Genomic DNA, 20,490 nt, shown 5'->3' with positions numbered 1-20,490 from the left:
ATTGTGGCACTATATCATCAATCACATCCTAGAACAGATCCATTTTCATTTGCACTTGACCCCTAAAATCATATTCTAATCTCTGTCTCTTATCTCTCCTTGACATCTTTGCTTCAACGTAACGTTTGGGGCAGCCGCCAGAGCCCCCTTTGCTGCTCTGGGCCAGTCCATTTCTGCTTATTTTCTCCTTTTAGTCAGTGTTGCAGTGTATAAAATATTCATGTCTCATGCCAAAGCGGCACTGAAGGTGACCATAAACAAGTGTACCACCCAGGATTTATTTCAGTGACGAATGTTTCGTTTTTAAGTTGCCTCTTGCAAAAGCAGTATTTAGTCAGACACTTCTTGTCTCACGTCCAACTTGGCTTGATCAGATAACAACTCTTTGCACTTGGTATTCCTCTGTGTAAGAGCCGGCAAGAATCCAATATCGCCGCCGCATTATGTTAAAAAGATCAGCTGAAGGTCAAATTTGTGTGGGTTTTTTTTCACGGAAGTTGAGTCCTCCAGTCAACGGCAAGTTTGCAGGGGATGAAAATTCCATGATGAGAACAGGATATTTGTTCCTTGAGTGCTGTAGATGGCGGTGCATTAGCCCGTCTCTTGTTTCCCTCTGTGTGTGTGCGTTTGTGTGGCTCAGTGCACGAGGGCCAGTGGGTTTAATGCGCTTTGTTTGCATGGGTGCATTTGTGTTTGTGTGTCATTGTGCTATATGAAATAGAGACAGTGCTCAGGGGGGTTAGATAGTGAGGGGGCTGGTTGTGAAATGAAAAATGAGCAGCGGTTTCCTCGACGTCTGCTTACGCTGTGCTGCAGCTCGGGAGGTTGTGAATGGGACGAGTGGAAATGTGCGCATATTTGACTGTGTCACACCGAAGCAAGGTCTTGTTCACAGTGAGGTGAGGAAACAATACGCAGAGGAAGACAGGCTGGATTCCCGAGTGTTTTCCGTCCTACACCATGAAACCTCTTGAGGAGCTGTGTTTATTCAGAGGGCAGATCAGGGAGGCGCAGCGGGGAGTGCTTGCTTTGCTGGGGTTTGTTGTCTTAACTAGGAAGGGCAGGAGATAATGTTGTCGTAACCATAGTTAAATGACTATGTTGTGAAAATGTAGGCAAAAGTAAGTAGGATACCGAGTCTTTTTATAGTCAATGGGTTACATTTTATGCTTGAATTCTAGTAATGGCAGGTTTTGTTGCGTAAAGAGAAAATATGTAATGTAGCACAGGCATGAATGGTATTGATGTTTTTACCAAAGGAATTTTTATTTAGCGGTCACTAGGCTTTGAGCTGGGATTCTCAGAAAGTTCGTCCTATCTGAGAACAGCATAACCGCCAAAGAAGCCAAAAAAATGCAAAATACTCCTCAGACTAAAAGTCTTTTATTAAGTTTTGTAAACAAATGTTTTAAAGTCACGAACTCGTATGCATTTTCTTCCCGTCAATAGCGCCAGACATCCCATTAATAACAGCGCTCTTCCATGCGGCGTTGACCAATCTTATACAAGTATTGAGACTCACTAGATGTGGATAACCACCTGAAAACAAATATTGCGCTTGCGATGCGAAGTCCATGAAGACAAGAGAATCTGCGAATTTGAGTATAATTCAACAAAATTACAGCGGAGGAGCACCACAGTTATGAAAGCCAGTATAATGCCACTACGATTAGAGCACTATTTATCGGAAATTTAGGGCGTCCTTCTGAAGAATCTCATGTATTTCAGTTTAGACGCCCCTCCAGCTAAAAGCCTGGCAATTATTTCCTTCTTAATTGTTGAAGTAATCCATCAAGGCTTCCTCGTAGTACTTCTATCTAGAGGCCCTTTTCTCCACATGAGTACTTGGCGCCATGCCGTATTGTGTTTGGTGTCGTCACCACGTTCATACTGTACTGTCCTGCAAACTGTGTAGATCGTAGACCTAACTGTAGGAGAAAATCTTTTTTTGTATATCATGTCAGGATTTGTTTTCAGGGATATTTTTCCAATTTAGTTTGTGAAAAATAAACAAAGGTACATATGAATGCCGGGAAAAAAACTCTTTATATTTCTATTTACATTATGCATCTGTCGGATTCACAAAAGCCTGGAAAGAACCGAGCTGAGGACGAGCATTAAATTCCATTAGCTACTCCAGGCATGAAAAAAGTATGTAACTCGCATAAGTGTACAGTAGTGTTAAATTACAAACAACTGAAACCTCTAAACATGGAATTGTGTGTCAGGGAAAAGCGGTTTTGTGTGCTAGCTAGGAACTATTATTGTATTTTGTTGATGTTATAACACTGTATTTATACTTCTGACTCTTTCTTTTGAATTCATTCAGTTCTCATCCATTGTAACTGCATCATAACATTGTTTCATTATGATATTGTAATTGATGTGTGAAAAGATGCTCAGTTTGTAGCTGTGAAGAAGCAAATACATTATGCTAGGACACCGCTGCAGGCCCATATTTGGGCTCTTGGACTCTTTTCCGTGAGATCTGAAGTTCAGAACTCCAGTACAGTGCTCACAGAATATTTCATGTCCATTCTTCCTCATTGACAACAGACTCACTAAATCCTGCAATGCTGCAGCACTGGCAGTTTCCCTGTTCAGGGCAGTCCCTCTGACATCCCCCCCCTCCTCCCGCTGTTGCTCCGTGGCATCCATCAATTTAAGCTGCAGTCTCCCATGAGGCTCTGTGGGTCATAGCTGTGCACATATACAGCTATATCCATCTGCACTATTTCTGCGGTGACCCCTCCACCTATTTGTGATGCAGGCTCTGACAGATGGGGGAAGTTGCTGTTGAACAAGCGTCACAGGAGGGTGAAGTTCGGATGACACAAGTTGCTGGTCTGTGCATGCAGTTAGACGCAAATGTGGGTGAGATAGCGATCAGTGTATCTTACACAGTGTTTTTTAAATAGTGTTACCAAATTTTCCTCTTTGTAAATGCTTGTCATGTTGGTTTTACACTGTTTTTACTCAGTCGTACTTTCAATCCAACACACATTTTAGTGGGTTTGTTTTCCTCATTTTACTTTTTATCCTTACCTCTTGTTGGAATGATCCAATGATGATAATTTAACCGCTAGTTCAAATTGTGACCTGGCAAATTAACATGTGTATTGTGTTCTCATTGTTTTATTAGGCAAGTTTCCCAATAGGCACCAACGTCCATAGTACTGTCATGAGAGTAACGTTTTACTCCAACGATGGCGACGCTCTTGAATCACACATCAAACACTGAGCCCCTACAGCGAGGAAATATTTGACTTTACTCAGGCATGTCACACTTGAGGCGTGCAGGCCACACCCTGCCCTTGATGCCTTTTTCAGAACAGTCAGTCCTCCATTACTGCGTTAGGTTGTTCATTTGCTCTTTAAGTTAGAATTACAGACATAAAAATGCATGACGCATAAATGCATAGTTAGAATAAAAAAATAATGTCTGAAAATACTGGAAATGTACTGTACTTTACAGTAAATGTTTATGTCTGGGTTACAAAACAAAACAAAAAAATATCGAGAGCCGAAATGAGAACCCTTGTGTTGAAGGCTTCCTTTTGGGATCATTGATGCATTCCACTTGTAATCTGTTTAGTTGTTTTCCCACTTCAACTAGTGGAATTTGAGAAATTTTGACTTAGTCACAGGAACCTGAGTAAATGTATGTTTGACTTGACAATGTTCAGTTGACTGTTTTGTTCAACCCATTCTCAAATGGTGTAAAATAGCGACTATTTTCTAGTAACTTCCGTCTCTCCGCCAGCGTTTCTTGCCATGGAAGGATTGTGCTTAAATTGAGGCAATGTATCAACGCGTGAAAGGTTGACTGTGCCGTCAAAGTTGGACACAAAAGTCACTTGAAGATTGTCACTATTTGGGTGTGAGAATGTGTTGTTGAGTTAAGAGATCACCACAACAGCATCTTAATGATTTGATGGCTCACAGCCTGTCTTCCATGGAATGTTGTTTTTTTTGTGATCTGCAAATCTTCATTCCTTACTTGACTAGCGAGCAAAAGCATTTTTGTCTCTTGTGTAGTAGCAGGAGAGTGTGTATTGTCTGTGATAATAAGCAAGTAGGAAGAGGAAACGCTTGTTGCATGAGGATGTTTGAGTAACTCAGTCTTGCAAGGAACTCGTAGTTGTTCTCTTGTGGGTGCCCTTCACTCTCACACTTAAAGAAGCGATCGCACTGAAATCTTGAAAAACTAGGAAGCAGGTTCTTTCTCATACTTGGGCGACTGTCCAACTTGGATGACTCAAGAGTGGCTTGGTTGTGAAATTGTTGCAGCTTTAAATGGGTCGTAAACACAAATCATTCTCTGAGAAGCAGCCGCTGACCTTAACTATTTTTACACATCCCTGCATGACTCGATCCCTCCAGCCTTCTTACTACTCCCTCTCCTTTTATAGCATTTAAGCCAGGCTTGAGGATGATCTTTTCCATGGACATTAAGTGTTTGGATTAGCTCGCACAAACATTTCTCCTTATTCCCAAACCAAAAAGGGAAGTCTTAGTAATACAAGCCAGCAGAACTCTGGGAGATTCAAGCAGTCACAATAACATGAGCCCTGTTAAATCAATTTAAAGAATCAAGGTGCTCCATCAAGAAAAAAATAAATAAATGAGTGACTTATAAAGTTATAGTGTGGAAACAGTAATTTTGGGATATTTTTTGCCTCAGTGAACGTTTCATTAAAAATCGATCCAACATGTCTTTTCTTTTCTCGATTAATACTGATGTATCTGAAGAGGTTTGTGTGTCTCTCATACTTTTCTCGTTGACTTACGCACTGATGTCAACAATTTGTCAGTTGCTTGATGAAATTGCACTTTCTTAAGAAGTTTTGTGGAAACTTTTGTCAGAGTTGCGGTGTCAAGTCAAGGACGTCTTGACTTTTGAAATTGAACAATGTAAATCTATTTGTAACTTCTCTGGCTCATAAAAAAAAGCCCCCTTATTTGATTTCCTGTTCAGGTGCTTATTCAGAATGACTAAAATATTTTGGAGTTGCGCCATTACTGACTTAAGATGTGTCAATATTGGTGCAGTATTTAATTGAATACATGAATGAATAAACCGGATTAGTAAGATCTCAAGTGAGAGTATCCAGCTGCTGATGCTAGACAGCAATTGAAACGTATGTCACCTCTCACTGGAAACTGTGGGGGCTGTGTTGCTGTTACTGCCCTATGTGTAGCTCCATGAGATACAAAGAAGACATAACAATGGTGGAAAGTTGCCATATATTTAACGGCCTGACCAACCACCACTTCCTACAACACTGCCTCTGTTTTTTATCAATTATTATCAATACTTCTTCCTCAGTCGCCATGTTGGTTTTGAAGTTTGTTATTGTCATAATGTTTTGACTGTGTGCTGCTCCCCCTGGTGGATATATTGGTGAACAGCAATACCTTCATAAAGAACGCATGTAACATTGTTTGAAACAAACGGGCACAATTTCGCACGTAAAGGGAGCAGAAATGGGCTCTAATCGTAGTGGCATCATAGTGGCTTTCATAACTGTGGCTCGCTTCAGCTTTTGATCGATGGCAAGCAGGACATGAGGTTTGGAGTTGGTTGGTTGATACATGCGCATTGAAGGGCGAAAGCACGAAACTGATGGTAGCCTCTGTCGTAGCTTTACATGCAGAATGAGGGCAGAAATGTATTTACCGAGAAGGATCTTATTTTGTGCTTGTGTTATCTTTAATGTTCATATCCCTGTGTTGATACAATAATCGGTTCTATAATGCAATGCTTTTTTTTGGTTCTACTGAATATGACAAGGAAGGTCAACTGAAGGAATCGTGGATTGCTTTATCTTCAAACAACTGTGTTTCCTGCCAGGTGAACTCAGGAGTGAATAGAAGAGTGTGGCTGAGAACATCAGCTGATCCTTGTTGACCCTGCATCAAGTTAATGATGAGGATTTTATTTTCATCTTTTCAGTGTGTCTCCACGCTGATATGTTTTTGCCATTAATCACCACAGATGAGTTCCTTATACTCCAGGTTAGCAACAAAAAACATTCTCCTCCAATCGGCTGCATCACCTGTCACATTGTCGGCGCCGTAATGAAGCCGCAGCAGTCAGAGCCAACAGACCTGGGTGTCCTTGTCTGAGCTCATTTGGCAGCAGGACTGATTCCCGGCCAGAAAAATGAAGAGAAACAAAAGGCTGGGGAAGTCTGAGCGCGAGGAAGGCCTTGAGAAGAAGTCTAATCACCACTAGAGAGAGTGTAGGGGGGGGCGCCGGCGCGGCGCGGCATGCTGCATACTGATGATGAGGATTAAGATATTGTTAATGGAAGCTCCGGGACAGATATAGAGACAGGGCTGAATCCCGAGCATCGGCGGCTCTATTTGATTTTAGGGCACAATGTCATTTAGGTGTTATGAAAGGGCAAATATGAGAGCGAGAGCTGGGGGACAATCTAATAAAGTCGTGATGTCTTATAGAGTCTGATACGGCTCTAATAAAAGCGGGATTCACTCACCACTGTTCATATCTGTCAATCTTCCTCTCCTCACTTGTGTGGTCTGTGTTGTAAGCTTTGTCCTAGCGCAGAGGTGAATCCCAGCCTGCATTTGTACTGTGTCGACGGTTTGCTGAGTGGAGAGAGATGCAGACACCTCTCCTCACGTCTGCTATTGCATGAGTGCATTTGTTTCTCCTGATCAGATCTTTGTTGTGTGGGCAGCAGCCAAAACAAAGAGGTCCAGAATTCTCTTCTCTGAAATGTTCTCCAGCTCTTGTGGGAGGCATTGAGTCGTCTCTTGAGCGTGTCCTGGGTCTCCCCCAGGATTGCACCCTCCAGTTTGAGTGGTCTTTTTTGGGTCACTATATGAGACTCGTGACACCACTACACACCGATACGGAGTCTGCATGACTGAAGATTCCCCAGCCACCTGTTTCAATCCCAGACTCCATCTGAATCTGCAGATCATTTACTGAAATGTATATTAATAACCATAATTAAATATTCAATTGTTAATGAGCTGGTTTGCGATGTTTAACTTGTGTACCAGACTCAACTTCACTGTTCATCACTCGTTATTTTATTCTGGAGGAGGAGTCGCTCCATAACGACCAGTCTTTGATTCTTTGGGAGGCAAGACTTCAGCTCATGTGAAGGCTGTAACCTCGACTGTGGCGGCGCCCCCACAGGAGGGCTGCATGAGTGACACTTTCACAGACGCTGGCCCACTTTCGCAAACTGCTGAAGTCAGTGTGCCGGGCTCTTTTCCATACGACCTGTGAATATCTGATGCCTCTGTTGTGAACGGACTGTTGATGCCATTGGTATTGATTTGTCTCTCTGACAAGCAGAGCCACATTTGACATACAGTAGAGGTTTGTTATAAGTATATGGCCTTTAGATTGTGTTAAAATTTACACTAATGCAGGGCCAGTTTCTGTGTATGTACCATCTGCACAGACTGTCGCCTGTGGGGAATGATACAGTACAAAGGAGACGGGTTCGCTGACACAGCTATATCAGGACGAAGAGTGACCAGCCTGTAGATTCACATCTAGAGTCGCAGCGTCAAAACAAATATGCTGTGATGAGAACGAACTTATTAAAAAGAAGCTTCACATGCAACTGCTGCCTCAGGAATAATATTTCCCTCGACAGAGTCAGCATTCTGGGACTGCGAGCGTCGCACCAGCAGCTGTCACTTTAACCTGTTTTGTATTTCCGACTATCTTTATTTTCAGCGTACAGAGGAAGACTATAAATAGTGCGTAACAATTTTAGACATTGACCTGAATTTTAGAGTATGTACACGGTGTTGTCACTGCCAGATTTCTCCTGAAGAACCGTGGAAATGGTCCGGAGAGAGAAATATTAGCAGAGTTCTATCCTGACAGTGTGGTATATTGAATTTGACATTTGAAAAGTGACTTTTGCTGCAAGTTTTTCACTTCAGTAAGTCATTACAGTCGCGGAACAAAGCTTCCTCTCTTTGTTCTTTTGCTGCTTTCCATTGGCATCTCTAGTATAAGCTTTATTTCAATGTCACGACGTTTGTCGGTATAATGATGGAATTAAAGAGTCATTTGAAGAACTATGGAATACTAGGACTGACAAAATGAGGAAAAAAATGTGAAATATAAATGGGAATGAGAGGGGGAAAACACGTAGTGGAAATAAAAATGGTAAAATAAAACAGGAATTTAAATGGAAATATACATTGAAATATGCTTATTCATAATTATATATAAAATAAAAATAATTGATGTGTTTACAAAACAGTGTGGTCAAAGGCAAACAGATAATGTATTTGCCTTCAGAGGTGAATTTCAGCCTGTATTGTGCAGTGTGTGTCTGTTCAGCTAATACATAAGTAGAGAGAGATCAAAAAGGCTCTTTTCAGAAAGTCAAATCAGATTTTAAAAAATCCTTCCCAACAGCTTTCACAACATGAATGCCATTTTTTTTCCTTCTGATCTGATGTCTGTCGTCGGGCCAGCAGCCCAGATGTGCCGTTCCTCAGAAACCTCCTACAGCTCCTCTGTGAAGCACTGCCCAGATGCATATGTACGTATTAAAAAATAAGAACAATAATGTAGAAAAGAGCACAAATGGCTGCTAAAGGTTTTTCATGATGTGGCACTTACCAGGGCCTTAGACTAACAGTAACCAGGCTGCATAAGGCTCCTGATCCTCCAGGCTGGGACACATTTTCTTGTTCTCTGTAGCAGTTGGTGTCAGAAGTAGGATGGTCAGGTAAAACCATCTGAAGCGTACCCAGGATGTCTCCTGCTCAGTAGCCTTCGGTGGAGTTTTAATGAATCTTGACTAGAATTGAGTGCCAACTTCAATTTCTCTCCTCATGAGCTGGAACTTTGTTGACATGATTAGTAGACATGATCTTAAAAACGGACAGGCACACTCCACCGTTTGCATGCTGAACCTGGTCCTTCTATATATGTGTGCCTGTAATTTTCTTTTTCATGAACGTGTGCATCTTGCTCTGAGAGGGAGACTTGAAAGGGAGACTGCTGCCTCAAATAATGATCTAATGTTTACTAAAACGTCACCACTTATTTCCAGACAAGATGCTCAGATTCACAGATGATTGACTGATTCATTTTCCCTGTCAAGAGTTGAATGTTTCACAGACTTAACCAATGACTGCACCATTTGAAACCAAAATGACTCTCTCTTTAGATTGTTTTGCTATGTCGATACGACTTGTACTCAGTGCCGTCTGTTGCGGTTCAATCATGAGCATGAGACTGTTGACGGCAAACAATAATAGTGATGAAGTCAGCTGTAATATGTCACTCCTCTAGGAAGAGATCTTGCCACGGGAAAACCTTTCCAAGTATACCCCACTTGTTTCTCTCAGAAATCATGCAGACACTGCTCCCTGCGGCCAAACATTGGGATAAACCTGACTGGAGAACCTGTTTATCTCTTGCCTTGGGCAGCCTTCGTATCTCTTGTGCTTGTTTTGTGGGCTCTGATTTCATTCAAAGCAAGTGCAGAGTTTCTCGTTGGCGTTATCCCTTCTTTATAAGGCGACTTTTGAGGGCGAGCGCTGCCCCGGTCTCTGAGGGGGGCTGTTAAGAGGATTTTAACAGCATTGGTTGGGACGGGTGGCAAACTTCTTAGCATACTGATGATGTTGGGGGAACAAAAGGAAGCGTTATAAGAATTAAACGGAGCTCTGTCAGCAGCATTGATTAGCTCCTGATGCTAATCATTTGCAGCGCGGCTGCTGCTTCCGATTAAAAGTTTGTGGTGTTTACGTGCAAAAACCATTGGTGCTATTTAGCCATTCTTATCTCAGAGTGAAGAGGCAAACTTCCACAGCCTCTGAAAGTTGGAGCAGATCTCAGAACTTCTATACAATGAAATGTTTTTCCTTCTACTTTCATGAACGTGGAAATCATTAAGACTTTATAATTGGTGGAATAGTGGTTCGGGCTTCAGTGCTTTAGCAAGCGTGCAGAGTCAGTCAATGGCTCTTACTTGTCCCAAGGTGTGAGTGAATGTGAGTCCTTCTGTCTATATGCCCACTGCGACCTGTCAAGGATATTGTCTGCTGTCCCCACAATCGCAGAATTCACTTCAGTTGGATGTGATGACCGTTTAGCAACAACACGTGTTCCGCTTCAGCATCTCCTGACATCGATTATTCCTAATGTGTCGCAGCTTTGCCATGGTGTGCATTTACTGCCATAGTCAAGCGCCTGCCCTTTGGTTGTGAGATAAGTGTGCAGGTGTTGAATTTCACTCTGTTTTGTGACGTGTTTTCCTTTCCTTTCCGTTACAAATGGCGTCAGAAGTGGGCTGGTTATGTGTGACAATTTAATCCTGCGTGTTTATGGAGCACGAGACAAGACGACATAACTGTACTGTCCTGTGCCGATATTTTTAGTGTGCTATATCCATATTTGTTTTCAGGCTTCCAACCACTAGTAGGCAGCAAGCATTTTCCCATCAGCTCCTTTTAATGGACAAAGAGCTCTCCAGTGTTCAGGTCTGTGTTAAATGTTCTATGCTAACCAGTACCATAGCAGAATCTTACCGGCATACTTACAATAAAGGGATGAATGAAGCATTTGAAAACTTATTTTCTTTTCTTTATTTTTTTTTAATCATAATTCCCAAGACAAAAGGTAGTCTTATTGTTTAGCGCACATACGTAGTTAGACATGTTCTTGTTTAAAATTGCCAATATAAGTATGTTTTCTATGTTTCAGGAATTTTTAAATAGTTTTTAATTGTAATGTAAAAATTTTTTTTTTTTAGGTTTGCCTTTTAGTTATTTTGTGGATTAATGCAAGTGTAGCATTAAGCTAGTCTTTGTGCAGAAAATAGGGTCAGTATTCTGTATTATGCAATATATTTACACAAAAATAAATGCACTAGTAAACGTACTGTATATTTATAACATAGCGCTGGACACTATTGCAGTATATTGTAATATATCATATTGCCAATACCTAGCTGTTGATTGAAGGTTCACACAAAGGGAGAAGGGAATTGTGTTGGACCTCTCTGGTGACATGTTGAAGAGAGCTGACTGACTGCTCTGCGGTTTGAGGCCGTGGTGTAGTTCTTTTCCACATAATTCGGATGGAGGTCTGAGACCAGATCGAGGTAGGTGATTGACACTCCCCACCTCACAAATGGACATGACACCATTAGCAGCGAATCTCATGTGTTGATATAGCAGAGAGGTCATGAGGAGTTAGTGAACCCTGACGTGAAGGACCTGGGAGATGAGGTAGAAGTACGAGGGACCTGTGATCGTGAAACACCGATGGTGTTGCCTGAGGGGACGTCTGATAAAGTGAAGTTCAGGGGTCAGGCGAATGGATGTGCATTGCTCATGTGTGCTGACCAGCAGCAAGTTGGTTTATATTTATGACAGTGTGTTGCAGGCTGCGTGTGCATGTTCTTTAGTTTGACGTTCCTGCTTTCTTTGACTATCCATCCAGATTCCCTGGGTTCCAAGTGTGTGGTCCCTCATTTGTGGCTCGGTCGAATTGCTTTTCGCCACCTCAGTCGGAGCTGTTGCACAGGAGCGGTGACGTGCAAGCACGACACCGTGAAAACTTACCTTGAAGACACGACTGAGGGGCTGAGGATGGCGTGACCGTCCCTTAAAAGAGCACAGACACCAGCAGCCAGTGCCATCTGGTACATGAGCAGTGGAACACTACTTACTTACTACTTACCACACACACTTACTGTACGCACACATCATGCGTGCAATCAGCTTTTTCCACTGTCGTGATCCTTGTTGTGACCCGCTCACATCAGAAAGCGCAGATGCTGCCTCCTTACCGGATTGAATTCTTCAAGGTGGAGCAGTGCACAATGGTTTCCTTCCAAGTCGAGGCGTGAACGCTGCACTGCTGTTTAATAATGCATCAAGTTGTTGGTCCCGGGGAGAAGGGCCCGCATCATCACTGGTGTGGTCCAAGTGGTTTTCTTAACTCATACTGTACTGCTCCTTATAGCACGCCTCACTGGCGTTGCGTGTATTTTTCACCCATAGGAATTAAGGAGCCGAAACACATTATGAACCATTATTGTTGCTGCACTGCCATAATGGTGTTATGCAACATTTATCTTTTTGGTTGTAAAGAAGGAAAATGTAGAATTGTTTCAGTACAGGTTTGTTCCTCAAAATACAGCGTTTCGCTGGGAACTCTTGAGTACAGAAGCAGGATAAGTCAAGCTACTTTAGTGAGCCTGAAACGTAGAGTCCAATCAATCTTTGTAACAATCTTTCAAACGCCTGACTGTCTGCTGCTCATCCATCACCGGACCACAGAGGTGAGAGTCTCATTCGGGATCATCAGAATTCCTGCAAGCTCAGCAAATTATCAGGTGTCACCAGATGTCACCAGCATCTCTGTTTTCCCTGTGCTCTACTACAGCTCCTTGATCAGACCACATCAGGACTTCCTCATGTCAAGTCCAAGCCATCTGGACATGCTATGAGCCCCTCATCCTCGGGTTGTATGGAAGATTCGGAAATGTAATACCATCAGGATGAAGTACCTTTGATTTAAAAACAGACCTCGGCATTTTATCCGATGTTGAACCTGTACCGTGAAGGGGTTTTCGACTAAAGTTTGTTCCTTTTTTTCAGAGTAAGAACTTGATGCATTTCCTGTTGACGTCTCAGACGTCGCAGGTAGCGATTCCCTACTTGTCAAGACAGATTCATTCAGGGCCATTGGTTCCACACAGTAGTTACTAGTTATGTAACTTGGCACTTGCTTCATTAGAATGTGTTGGGGCCTTTTCAGACATGTTCTTGTTTTTATTTCCAATAGTTATATCGAGGATGCCACATAGGATTCTGTCTCTGATCTCCTTGTGTCTGTAGTTAAAACAGGTTTCTCCCCAGGATATTGTGTTAGCGCCATCGCCACAGCTGGACTCTATGTGGTGACATTGCAAAATGATGAAGAAACCCAGCTCCCAGAGCACATAATTCGTATTGGCCATTGACTCCATTGAAATCCTTATATATCGACATGCAACACTTCTACCTGTCAAAAGTCCATGTTAATAGATGACAGCGTCTGAACTCTCTGATGTCTCTGTTGTCATGCCAAGGGCCAACAATGGCCTTGTTCTTTTTCTTTTGGCGTTTCACGGCATGGGTTGCCACAGCAAGTCTTCCATCTTGACCTCCCTTGATCATCCGCCTAGTCACACCAATCCTCATTTACACTGTCCTTATATCATGTCTAACATGCCCCCCCTCCCCTCGCGTCCAAACCACCTGGCCTCCCTAACTTTGTCTACAAAATGCAAGTGACAATAAAATTTCCCCTGCGTGCAATATAATGTTTCTCATTAGCACCGACTGTAAATCATGAATCTACTTCGTCAGCTGGAAGGTATGGATTAACAAAAGGGTGTATGTGTCCGGGCGTAACATCCAGCAATGTTGGAATGATGTTTGCCGAGCTTTGGCATTAATGAATTTGAGTGTTTACATGCGAAGCAATTATGGAATGAAACAGCAGTGTAATCTGTTTACTGGCTCTCACGCGTCATAATTGTAATAACCTAATCGTGGAGAGGACGCTGCCAGCATCAGCTGGTCCCAGTTCTCATGTGACAGCAGGAGTTGGTCACCGCACCTCTTTATCTGTGAGCAGAGATGAACAACTTCGCTGGAAATATAGAGGCTTTTACCAGGGATGGAACATGATGGAGGGAAAATCTTAGGCGTGTGCTTCTGTTACACGAGTGTTTGTGCTGCGGCTGGAAGAACTTAGTGTCACGCTGTACTCAAATCCACTCGACAATCGCTGCTCCTTATCAGGTTATTTCAGAGCAGGCACTTTTGTGTAGGTATGTTTGTTCTGGAGAGTCAGAGCAGGGGAGGTTCTGTCAGTGTGGTGGTGAGGTGTGTGCAAGTGACCCAGACTGTGGAACCCTGTGCACAACATTCACACAACATCCCCTGAGATAATAAGAGCTGATTATTGTATAAGTTGGAAAATATACTTCATTGCCTCAGCTAAATATTTAATGTCCCTTAGTCAGCAAGTTCTCCATATATTATGAAAAATGCAAATCGTCATGTTCCGGCTTCTTAATGGAATTGGAATCATTAAAGCACTCGACGTACTCAGTGGAGGGATGAGAAAGAAAATAGAATTTGAAGAAGGTGTGGAATTATTTCATCCTGAAGGTCTTGGCTAAGAAGGAATCCAGCCATCCGTCCCAGCTAATGACATCTGACTACCTGCTTCAGTGAATGCGATGTTTTGCACTGCATGTACATTGCAGGGGTGCGAACATAAACACCAGGAGACATTGATGATAATGATGGTGTCTGGCCAACAGGAATGAGAAGTAGCTGCATATTAATAAACGGTACAGCTCTACTACTATCTTGTCTTACTCAGCAAAAGTCGCTCAGTTGTTTATAAGGGAACAGATGTCCCATTCAGCTCTTTTAGCTACAGCTGTTGGTTATATGGTCTTAACTCTCCATCCATCCTTCAGTGTTCTACTCCTTATCGCAGGTTGAGTCGCGGGGGGGCCAGCTGGAGGGAAGAGGCTCAGTCTTTGACTCCGTCTTGGGTAGGCCCTGGGGCATCCTCTAAGTTTTGGAATTGACATATTTGGCTTTCAGGATGAGGTGACTGGGACTGTTGAACTCCCAGCACGACTGAGGTTTGTGACTTTGGGTTGTGCAAGTGCGTGTTTTTCTTTTTATTGAAAAAAAATCATGAAACAAGAGAATGAATAAGAGATTTCAATCATGCTTTGCTCCTTGTTTCACAGTTGTCTACAGTCTGTACCGCGTCCTAAACCAAGTCGGGGTTGGCAGTCTCTCTCCACACACGTTTTTTTTTTGGACTAGTTCACACTTAACCCATCTCAGACCTAAGCACTATCTCAGAGGACAATCCCATAAGAGACAAGATAATATTTTGCCATCCTTGTTCAGGAAAGAGCAAAACTGGGAGCTTATTGCTACATGTGTTCACCAAATTTATTTCTCTTGTAAACATCCACATTTCCAGCTTGGTTTGACTGAGGCTGTAGTTGAACTTGTAGATGCTCCCTCTCCCAGTAATAAAGCTGAGCCCACCTAACCATGACAATTAAGAACAGTAGCACCACGATTACTTAACGTCTTCCTTTAATAGACTCCTACTCAGCGCTGACACTGTGTCACTGTCAAGTTGACTCAAGTTCATTACGTTACTGGTAATAACCAGCCCCGTAAGTGGTGGTGAACATTCCTTGAACCGGCGGCTTTGTGAGAATGGTGTCCCCAGATGGAGCCTTCATATTGATCACTGTTTTTCAGCTCCGTGTTATGACCCTCTCTGACCCGACCTTGAACATTGGCTCTGCTCCTTGCTTGGCCTGTCATGGGAGGATGATGGATCACCATGCCTCTCCTTGACCATAGCCTTTATCTACAGACTGGGCGGCGGGAGGCATTGATCTGTGACCGTAAATCAAGCATGCGCTGGAAGCAAATGTCTGTTTAGCTATATTCAACTTGCATTCAAATCTTTCATTGACGTTGAACTTGTTTATGAATGATCTCTGGAGTGACTCTTCGTGACGCCTCATCTTATCTGGTTCAGAGGACGGTCCGTCCAACGTTCCAAATTACCACTGAGATGAATGCAGCCACAGTGCAGATAAATGATGGAGGGTTCCACTTCCCCAGAAGGCTCCATGAAACAGGAATTATGTCAGCAACACTATTCCTCACCCCTGATGTCTGGTGCACCACCTATATGAAATTCCCTCCACCTTTCTACGCACCCCGTAAGAGCCGCAGGGGAAGCCACTTCGCCATTTATAGATGACAAAGATAAAGGATCGCGGTTACTCCATTTCAGATCCGTGTTTGGGGTCTGTGTTGTTTAGAGCCAATGGTTTCCTGTCTCTTCTGTGAAAGGTTTGTGTTGCTGCGAGGTGGGAGAACTATTTCTCCAAGTAGGTCTCCAGTGAAACAAGAACAAAAATGCCTTTATGTCGCCGTTACAGATGAATTCCCAGGGCTGCGTGGTCTTTACATGAAAACTAAATAAATTCCTCCAGATGCCTTAGTGGTATTGACAAAAGCCTTTATGGTAAACATGGCTGCTAATAGGAAGGAATAGTTATGAGAGGAAAGGTGGGCTTCTGTGGAAGCTATATTTAGCTTACATATCTCCATTTTTGGTGTTTTTGCGTTACACTTTTTGTAGTTTTTTCAGCAGAAATACTGCCATCTAGTGTTCGGTGCTTGTTTGGGCATTTTGTATTGTGCAAGGCAGCGGTTCCCAACTACCGATTTGTGGACCAATATTGGGCCGTGGACGCAGCCGCTAAGAGAGTTTGGTATTGTCGCCTCACATTGTTGTGAGCTATTGGTGCAGCTTCCATAGATTATGCAGATATGACTCATGGCATCAAGATATGCAACTGCAGTTCAACACACCTGGAAGAGAAACCGTGCACCAACTTAGATGTATTTTAGCTAAGTTGTGCTTTCGCTTTGTTTTTTATTCCAATTTATTGAACCTATTTATTAGCATTAGTCATTACAATTGTAACTCGATTCCCTTTTTTATGAAGAATAAAAATGGCAAGAGAAGCCCCCAAAAAGTTTTCTGTGTATTTGGTCCTGGACCTTGAGTTTGGCACATATTCTGGGCGTAGATATTGTAGAGTCTGAAATTTAGGCCAGGGGAAGCAAATGCAATATAAATGTTGGTAGGAAGTGGTGTCGTCATGCTTTCAACTGAAATAAAGGTTCAGGTTCAGAGCAATGATGTTAAAACGCAGTGCAGATGAGCGCTGAGAGCACATCAAACCGCAGATTAGCGCACTGATTCCTTGCAAGTTTAATAGAGAAGGAGGGAGCGAGAGTGAAGACGAGGGGCAACCCCCCTTTCGAGACGAGGGATTCCTTTACTGCAGTGATCAGCAGTCCTCCCCCTCCCTCTCTCCCCCAACCACAGCTCCTGCTTCTCATCACGTTCATGCCTTTTTCTCCTCAGTTTCTTCTCCATCCCCGCCTCCCCTCCTTTCCCTTCATCTATTTCTTGCTTTACTCTCACACACAGTCACGTTTCTCGTTTTCTTCGGGAGGTGGTTCTGCTGCAGGGTACAGTAGATGCAGCACATGGTCAGAAGCCGACTCGTGACTCACTTCGTTTTACTCCAGCTTTCATTTATCTCCATCCCTCCCTGGATGCAGCTCCATTTATCCTCACATTCCTCCTCTGGCCTCCCTCTTCTGCCCAGCTCATCTGTCCGTCCTCTCATCCTCACCTCATGTCTCTCTTCCCTTTCGTCTTACAACATTGATTCCAAGGTTGCTGTGCTGTATTGAATGCTGCTACGCTGTTAAATATTTCAGGCAGCGTTTCACTGGCTGAGTGCCGAGGGAGCGTTGGTAGGGAGGGGGTCTCTGCGACTGCCGCTGACAAGCAGGCTGGCGAGCAGACGGGTGGACACACACAGACATGCCACCTGCATACATTCACACGTATATACGGCTCCACAGATGGACTCTGGGATCAGATCAGATTATGGTGTCAGTGATGCTACTGATGTTGTCCCCTTGCCGAGTAAAGCTCTTGCTCTGCAGTCCAGTCCGAATGCTGTGCTCAGCAGGTCATTTGATTTCCAGCTTGAGGACGCTATTGTGGGTTGTTTTTTACCAGGTAACACTTAAACCTCAATCTTGTTGGAACTATCATGTCTCAATATAAATCAAGACGATGACACTTGAGGGACCATTGACTCTCGTAACTGAAGGAAATCTCGCCTGGAACCACAGCACCCAGTCATTCTCTTATACACAGTAGGACATGCTTTTGTTGTCTTGACTATTAAGCTATGGGGTTGCGAAGGACCAAGTCTTGGTACAGAACTTTAGGTCCAGTCAGCACACAGGCCTTTACCTAGTACACACAGAACTAGTTCCCACACATTCCGCAAAGCGGATCCACACATTTGATGTTCCCAACACGCATTCAAACTTGCAACATTTGAATAAAAGCCCAGTGACGTTCACTCTGCAGGTCCCCGAAATCTCACGTAGCTGTATAGAATTTACAATAACAACAGATTCAGTCACCACAGTCACATGAAAATTGATTTATTTTAGTGGTTCTATTGTGTGCGCCGTTTCATAACTATGATACAAGTGAATGAGGACTGCCTTCAAAATCCTCACAGAACCACCAAATAGCCCCCAAATCTAACCGCTGTTTACAATGAACCTGTGCCGAAAGACATTGTCCCACTCCTTTGCAGGTACTAAAGAACACTCCAGCACCAATTCATTTTAACAAAAGGCAAACATTTTGGAGTGGAATGATTTAAGTGGCGTCCAGGTGGATCTCCGTAGCTAAGTGGCTTTGAGCCCACTTGACTGCACTTCTTCTGTTCCCAAGTGTTGGTTAATAAGCTAAAATCCTCTCACTTGAAATTTCGCGAGTGTTAATGATGTCCTGCTGTCATTGTTCCTGTTCATTTCAACACTCTCGTATCGCAACTGTCAACGCTGGCTCTGTGTGACGGTGCGATGCGGTCAACAGTCTGGACCCCGGCTGTGTCCAACAAGATGATGATATCAGTGAAAATGAATTTTCACAGACAGACAGGGTGACATTTTACTAATTAGAACCAGTGGACGTGATAATTTGTGTGATTTTATTAATGAAATGTCCATGAAGTCTTCTCATTTCATAAACAGTGTTTTGAACAGGACGACACTGGTTCTGGTTTACTGGATCAATTATGCCTCTAGTTCTTCGTTGGCTCTGGTTGCTGTCCCAACCAACCTCTATTTTTGGGGGGAAACCACAGTCCAGGGACTGGTTCACCTCAAGAGCGATTCAAACGTGAGGGTTGTAGGATTGATTTTAACTCACACACACACAACTCGGCAAATTTTGTATTTTGTCAGCTTGTCTGTAGCTAAAATAGAAAATGTAGCGCCTGTTCCCCTGCGGCTGTTTTTCATGCTTCACATCTCTTCACCACGTTCTTCATCAGAGTTGGAGAATCTAACAGAGCAGCTTTTCCCTCTGCCTTAAATGGCGCGCGACCGTAGTTGATGCAGAATTCGTCATGATTAAAAACACGTGCTGCACACTCACCCGGCCGCGCCTGTGTGTGTGTGTGTGTGTGTGTGTGTGTGTGTGTGTGTGTGTGTGTGTGTGTGTGTGTGTGTGTGTGTGTGTGTGTGTGTGTGTGTGTGTGTGTGTGTGTGTGTGTGTGTGTGTGTGTGTGTGTGTGTGTGTGTGTGTGTGTGTGTGTGTGTGTGTGTGTGTGTGTGTGTGTGTGTGTGTGTGTGTGTGTGTGTTGCAGTGGAGGGTTTCCCCGAGCTCTGCTGTTCTCCTCCTCCTCCCTCCTTCTCCAGCTCCTGACACAAGTAGTGAAAGCTCACTGAACCACACTGTTCTTCCAGCATTCATTCTTTCTCACATTCTGTTTTTCCCCATAAAGCGTGCAATGCTTATGTGTGGCTGCAGCGGGATAAACATTTTGGCTCTTTGATTCGGCATCTGCTGATGTTGCAATAAACTGACTAACGTTAACTCTGTCTGTGGAATAAATATGCAGAATTAGACAGACTCATGTTCACACATTGTTGTGCCAAATTTGTCTTTACCATTATTTGGCAGATTTTTTTTAAGTAACCCTTTGCTCTTCCTCAGGTTTGGAATGGCGCCCCCTCTTGGCGTGGCCAGAGAATGTTGTGTACCTCTGCAGCACCAGAAGGTCAGTGGATAAAACGACTACACTCTGCTTTCACATCCATTCTGCGTGACCCCCATCATGGTCCTCCCTGGGACCATTAAATAAAGTAGTGGTCGCCAAGGTGCTGCCTTCAGGCGCCTGTAGTCCGCACATAGTACACGAGGAGAGCAGACAGAAAAACATCAAACCACTTTTCCTTCAACTTTAAGTCCTCAGCACTTTCAATGTGAATGTTATATAATGGCCTGGGTAGTTTGGATCAGGTCGTTCCTCCTCCAGTATAAGGAGGTACATACTCCTAAAGGGGGATGAAATAACCAAGCTTGGTTCTGCTGCCTATGATGCGTGCACAGAGGCCACAGATTCAACGAGAGTGGCCCAGGAAAATTGTCAGGGAGTTGTGATGATGTCCCATTTAGTCATCTAGGGGAACATCGGTGGCCAACAATCCTTGGATTTGATCCATTCATTGTCTCGCTTTTTTATATTATTTCTGCATGTACCGGTACGGACCAAACGGAGCAGTACCACTGGTAACCAGGGGGGCAGTCTTCCTGTTAACTACCTGATATGTAGCTCTAAAGAGACACGAAGAAGACGTAACAATGGCGGAAAATTCTCCATCCTCCAGTCGCAATATATTTAACGCCATCACGGACCACTGCCGATTTCCTCTTTTGTGCAAGAGCTACATTGTCGATGCTTCTTCCACAGTCGCCAAGTTTGTTTTGGAGTTTGTTGTTGTCATAAACCTTTGATG

General features: G+C 43.4%; 1 protein-coding gene across 2 annotated transcripts in view; it reads left to right on the top strand.

The window, feature by feature from the left end:
* Window positions 1-20,490, top strand: part of mcu (mitochondrial calcium uniporter) — a 63,047-nt gene that overhangs the window by 33,502 nt on the left and 9,055 nt on the right. For both annotated transcript variants that reach the window (XM_053874795.1, XM_053874794.1), the window contains exon 3: window positions 19,688-19,751. In XM_053874795.1, the coding sequence (XP_053730770.1) occupies window positions 19,688-19,751 (64 nt within the window). The remainder of the gene's footprint in view (window positions 1-19,687; window positions 19,752-20,490) is intronic.

This window comes from Synchiropus splendidus, chromosome 9 (assembly GCF_027744825.2).
Source record: "Synchiropus splendidus isolate RoL2022-P1 chromosome 9, RoL_Sspl_1.0, whole genome shotgun sequence".
Taxonomy (NCBI): domain Eukaryota; kingdom Metazoa; phylum Chordata; class Actinopteri; order Syngnathiformes; family Callionymidae; genus Synchiropus; species Synchiropus splendidus.
Note: the sequence above shows the minus strand (reverse complement) of the source record. Positions and strands in the feature narration are given on the sequence as shown.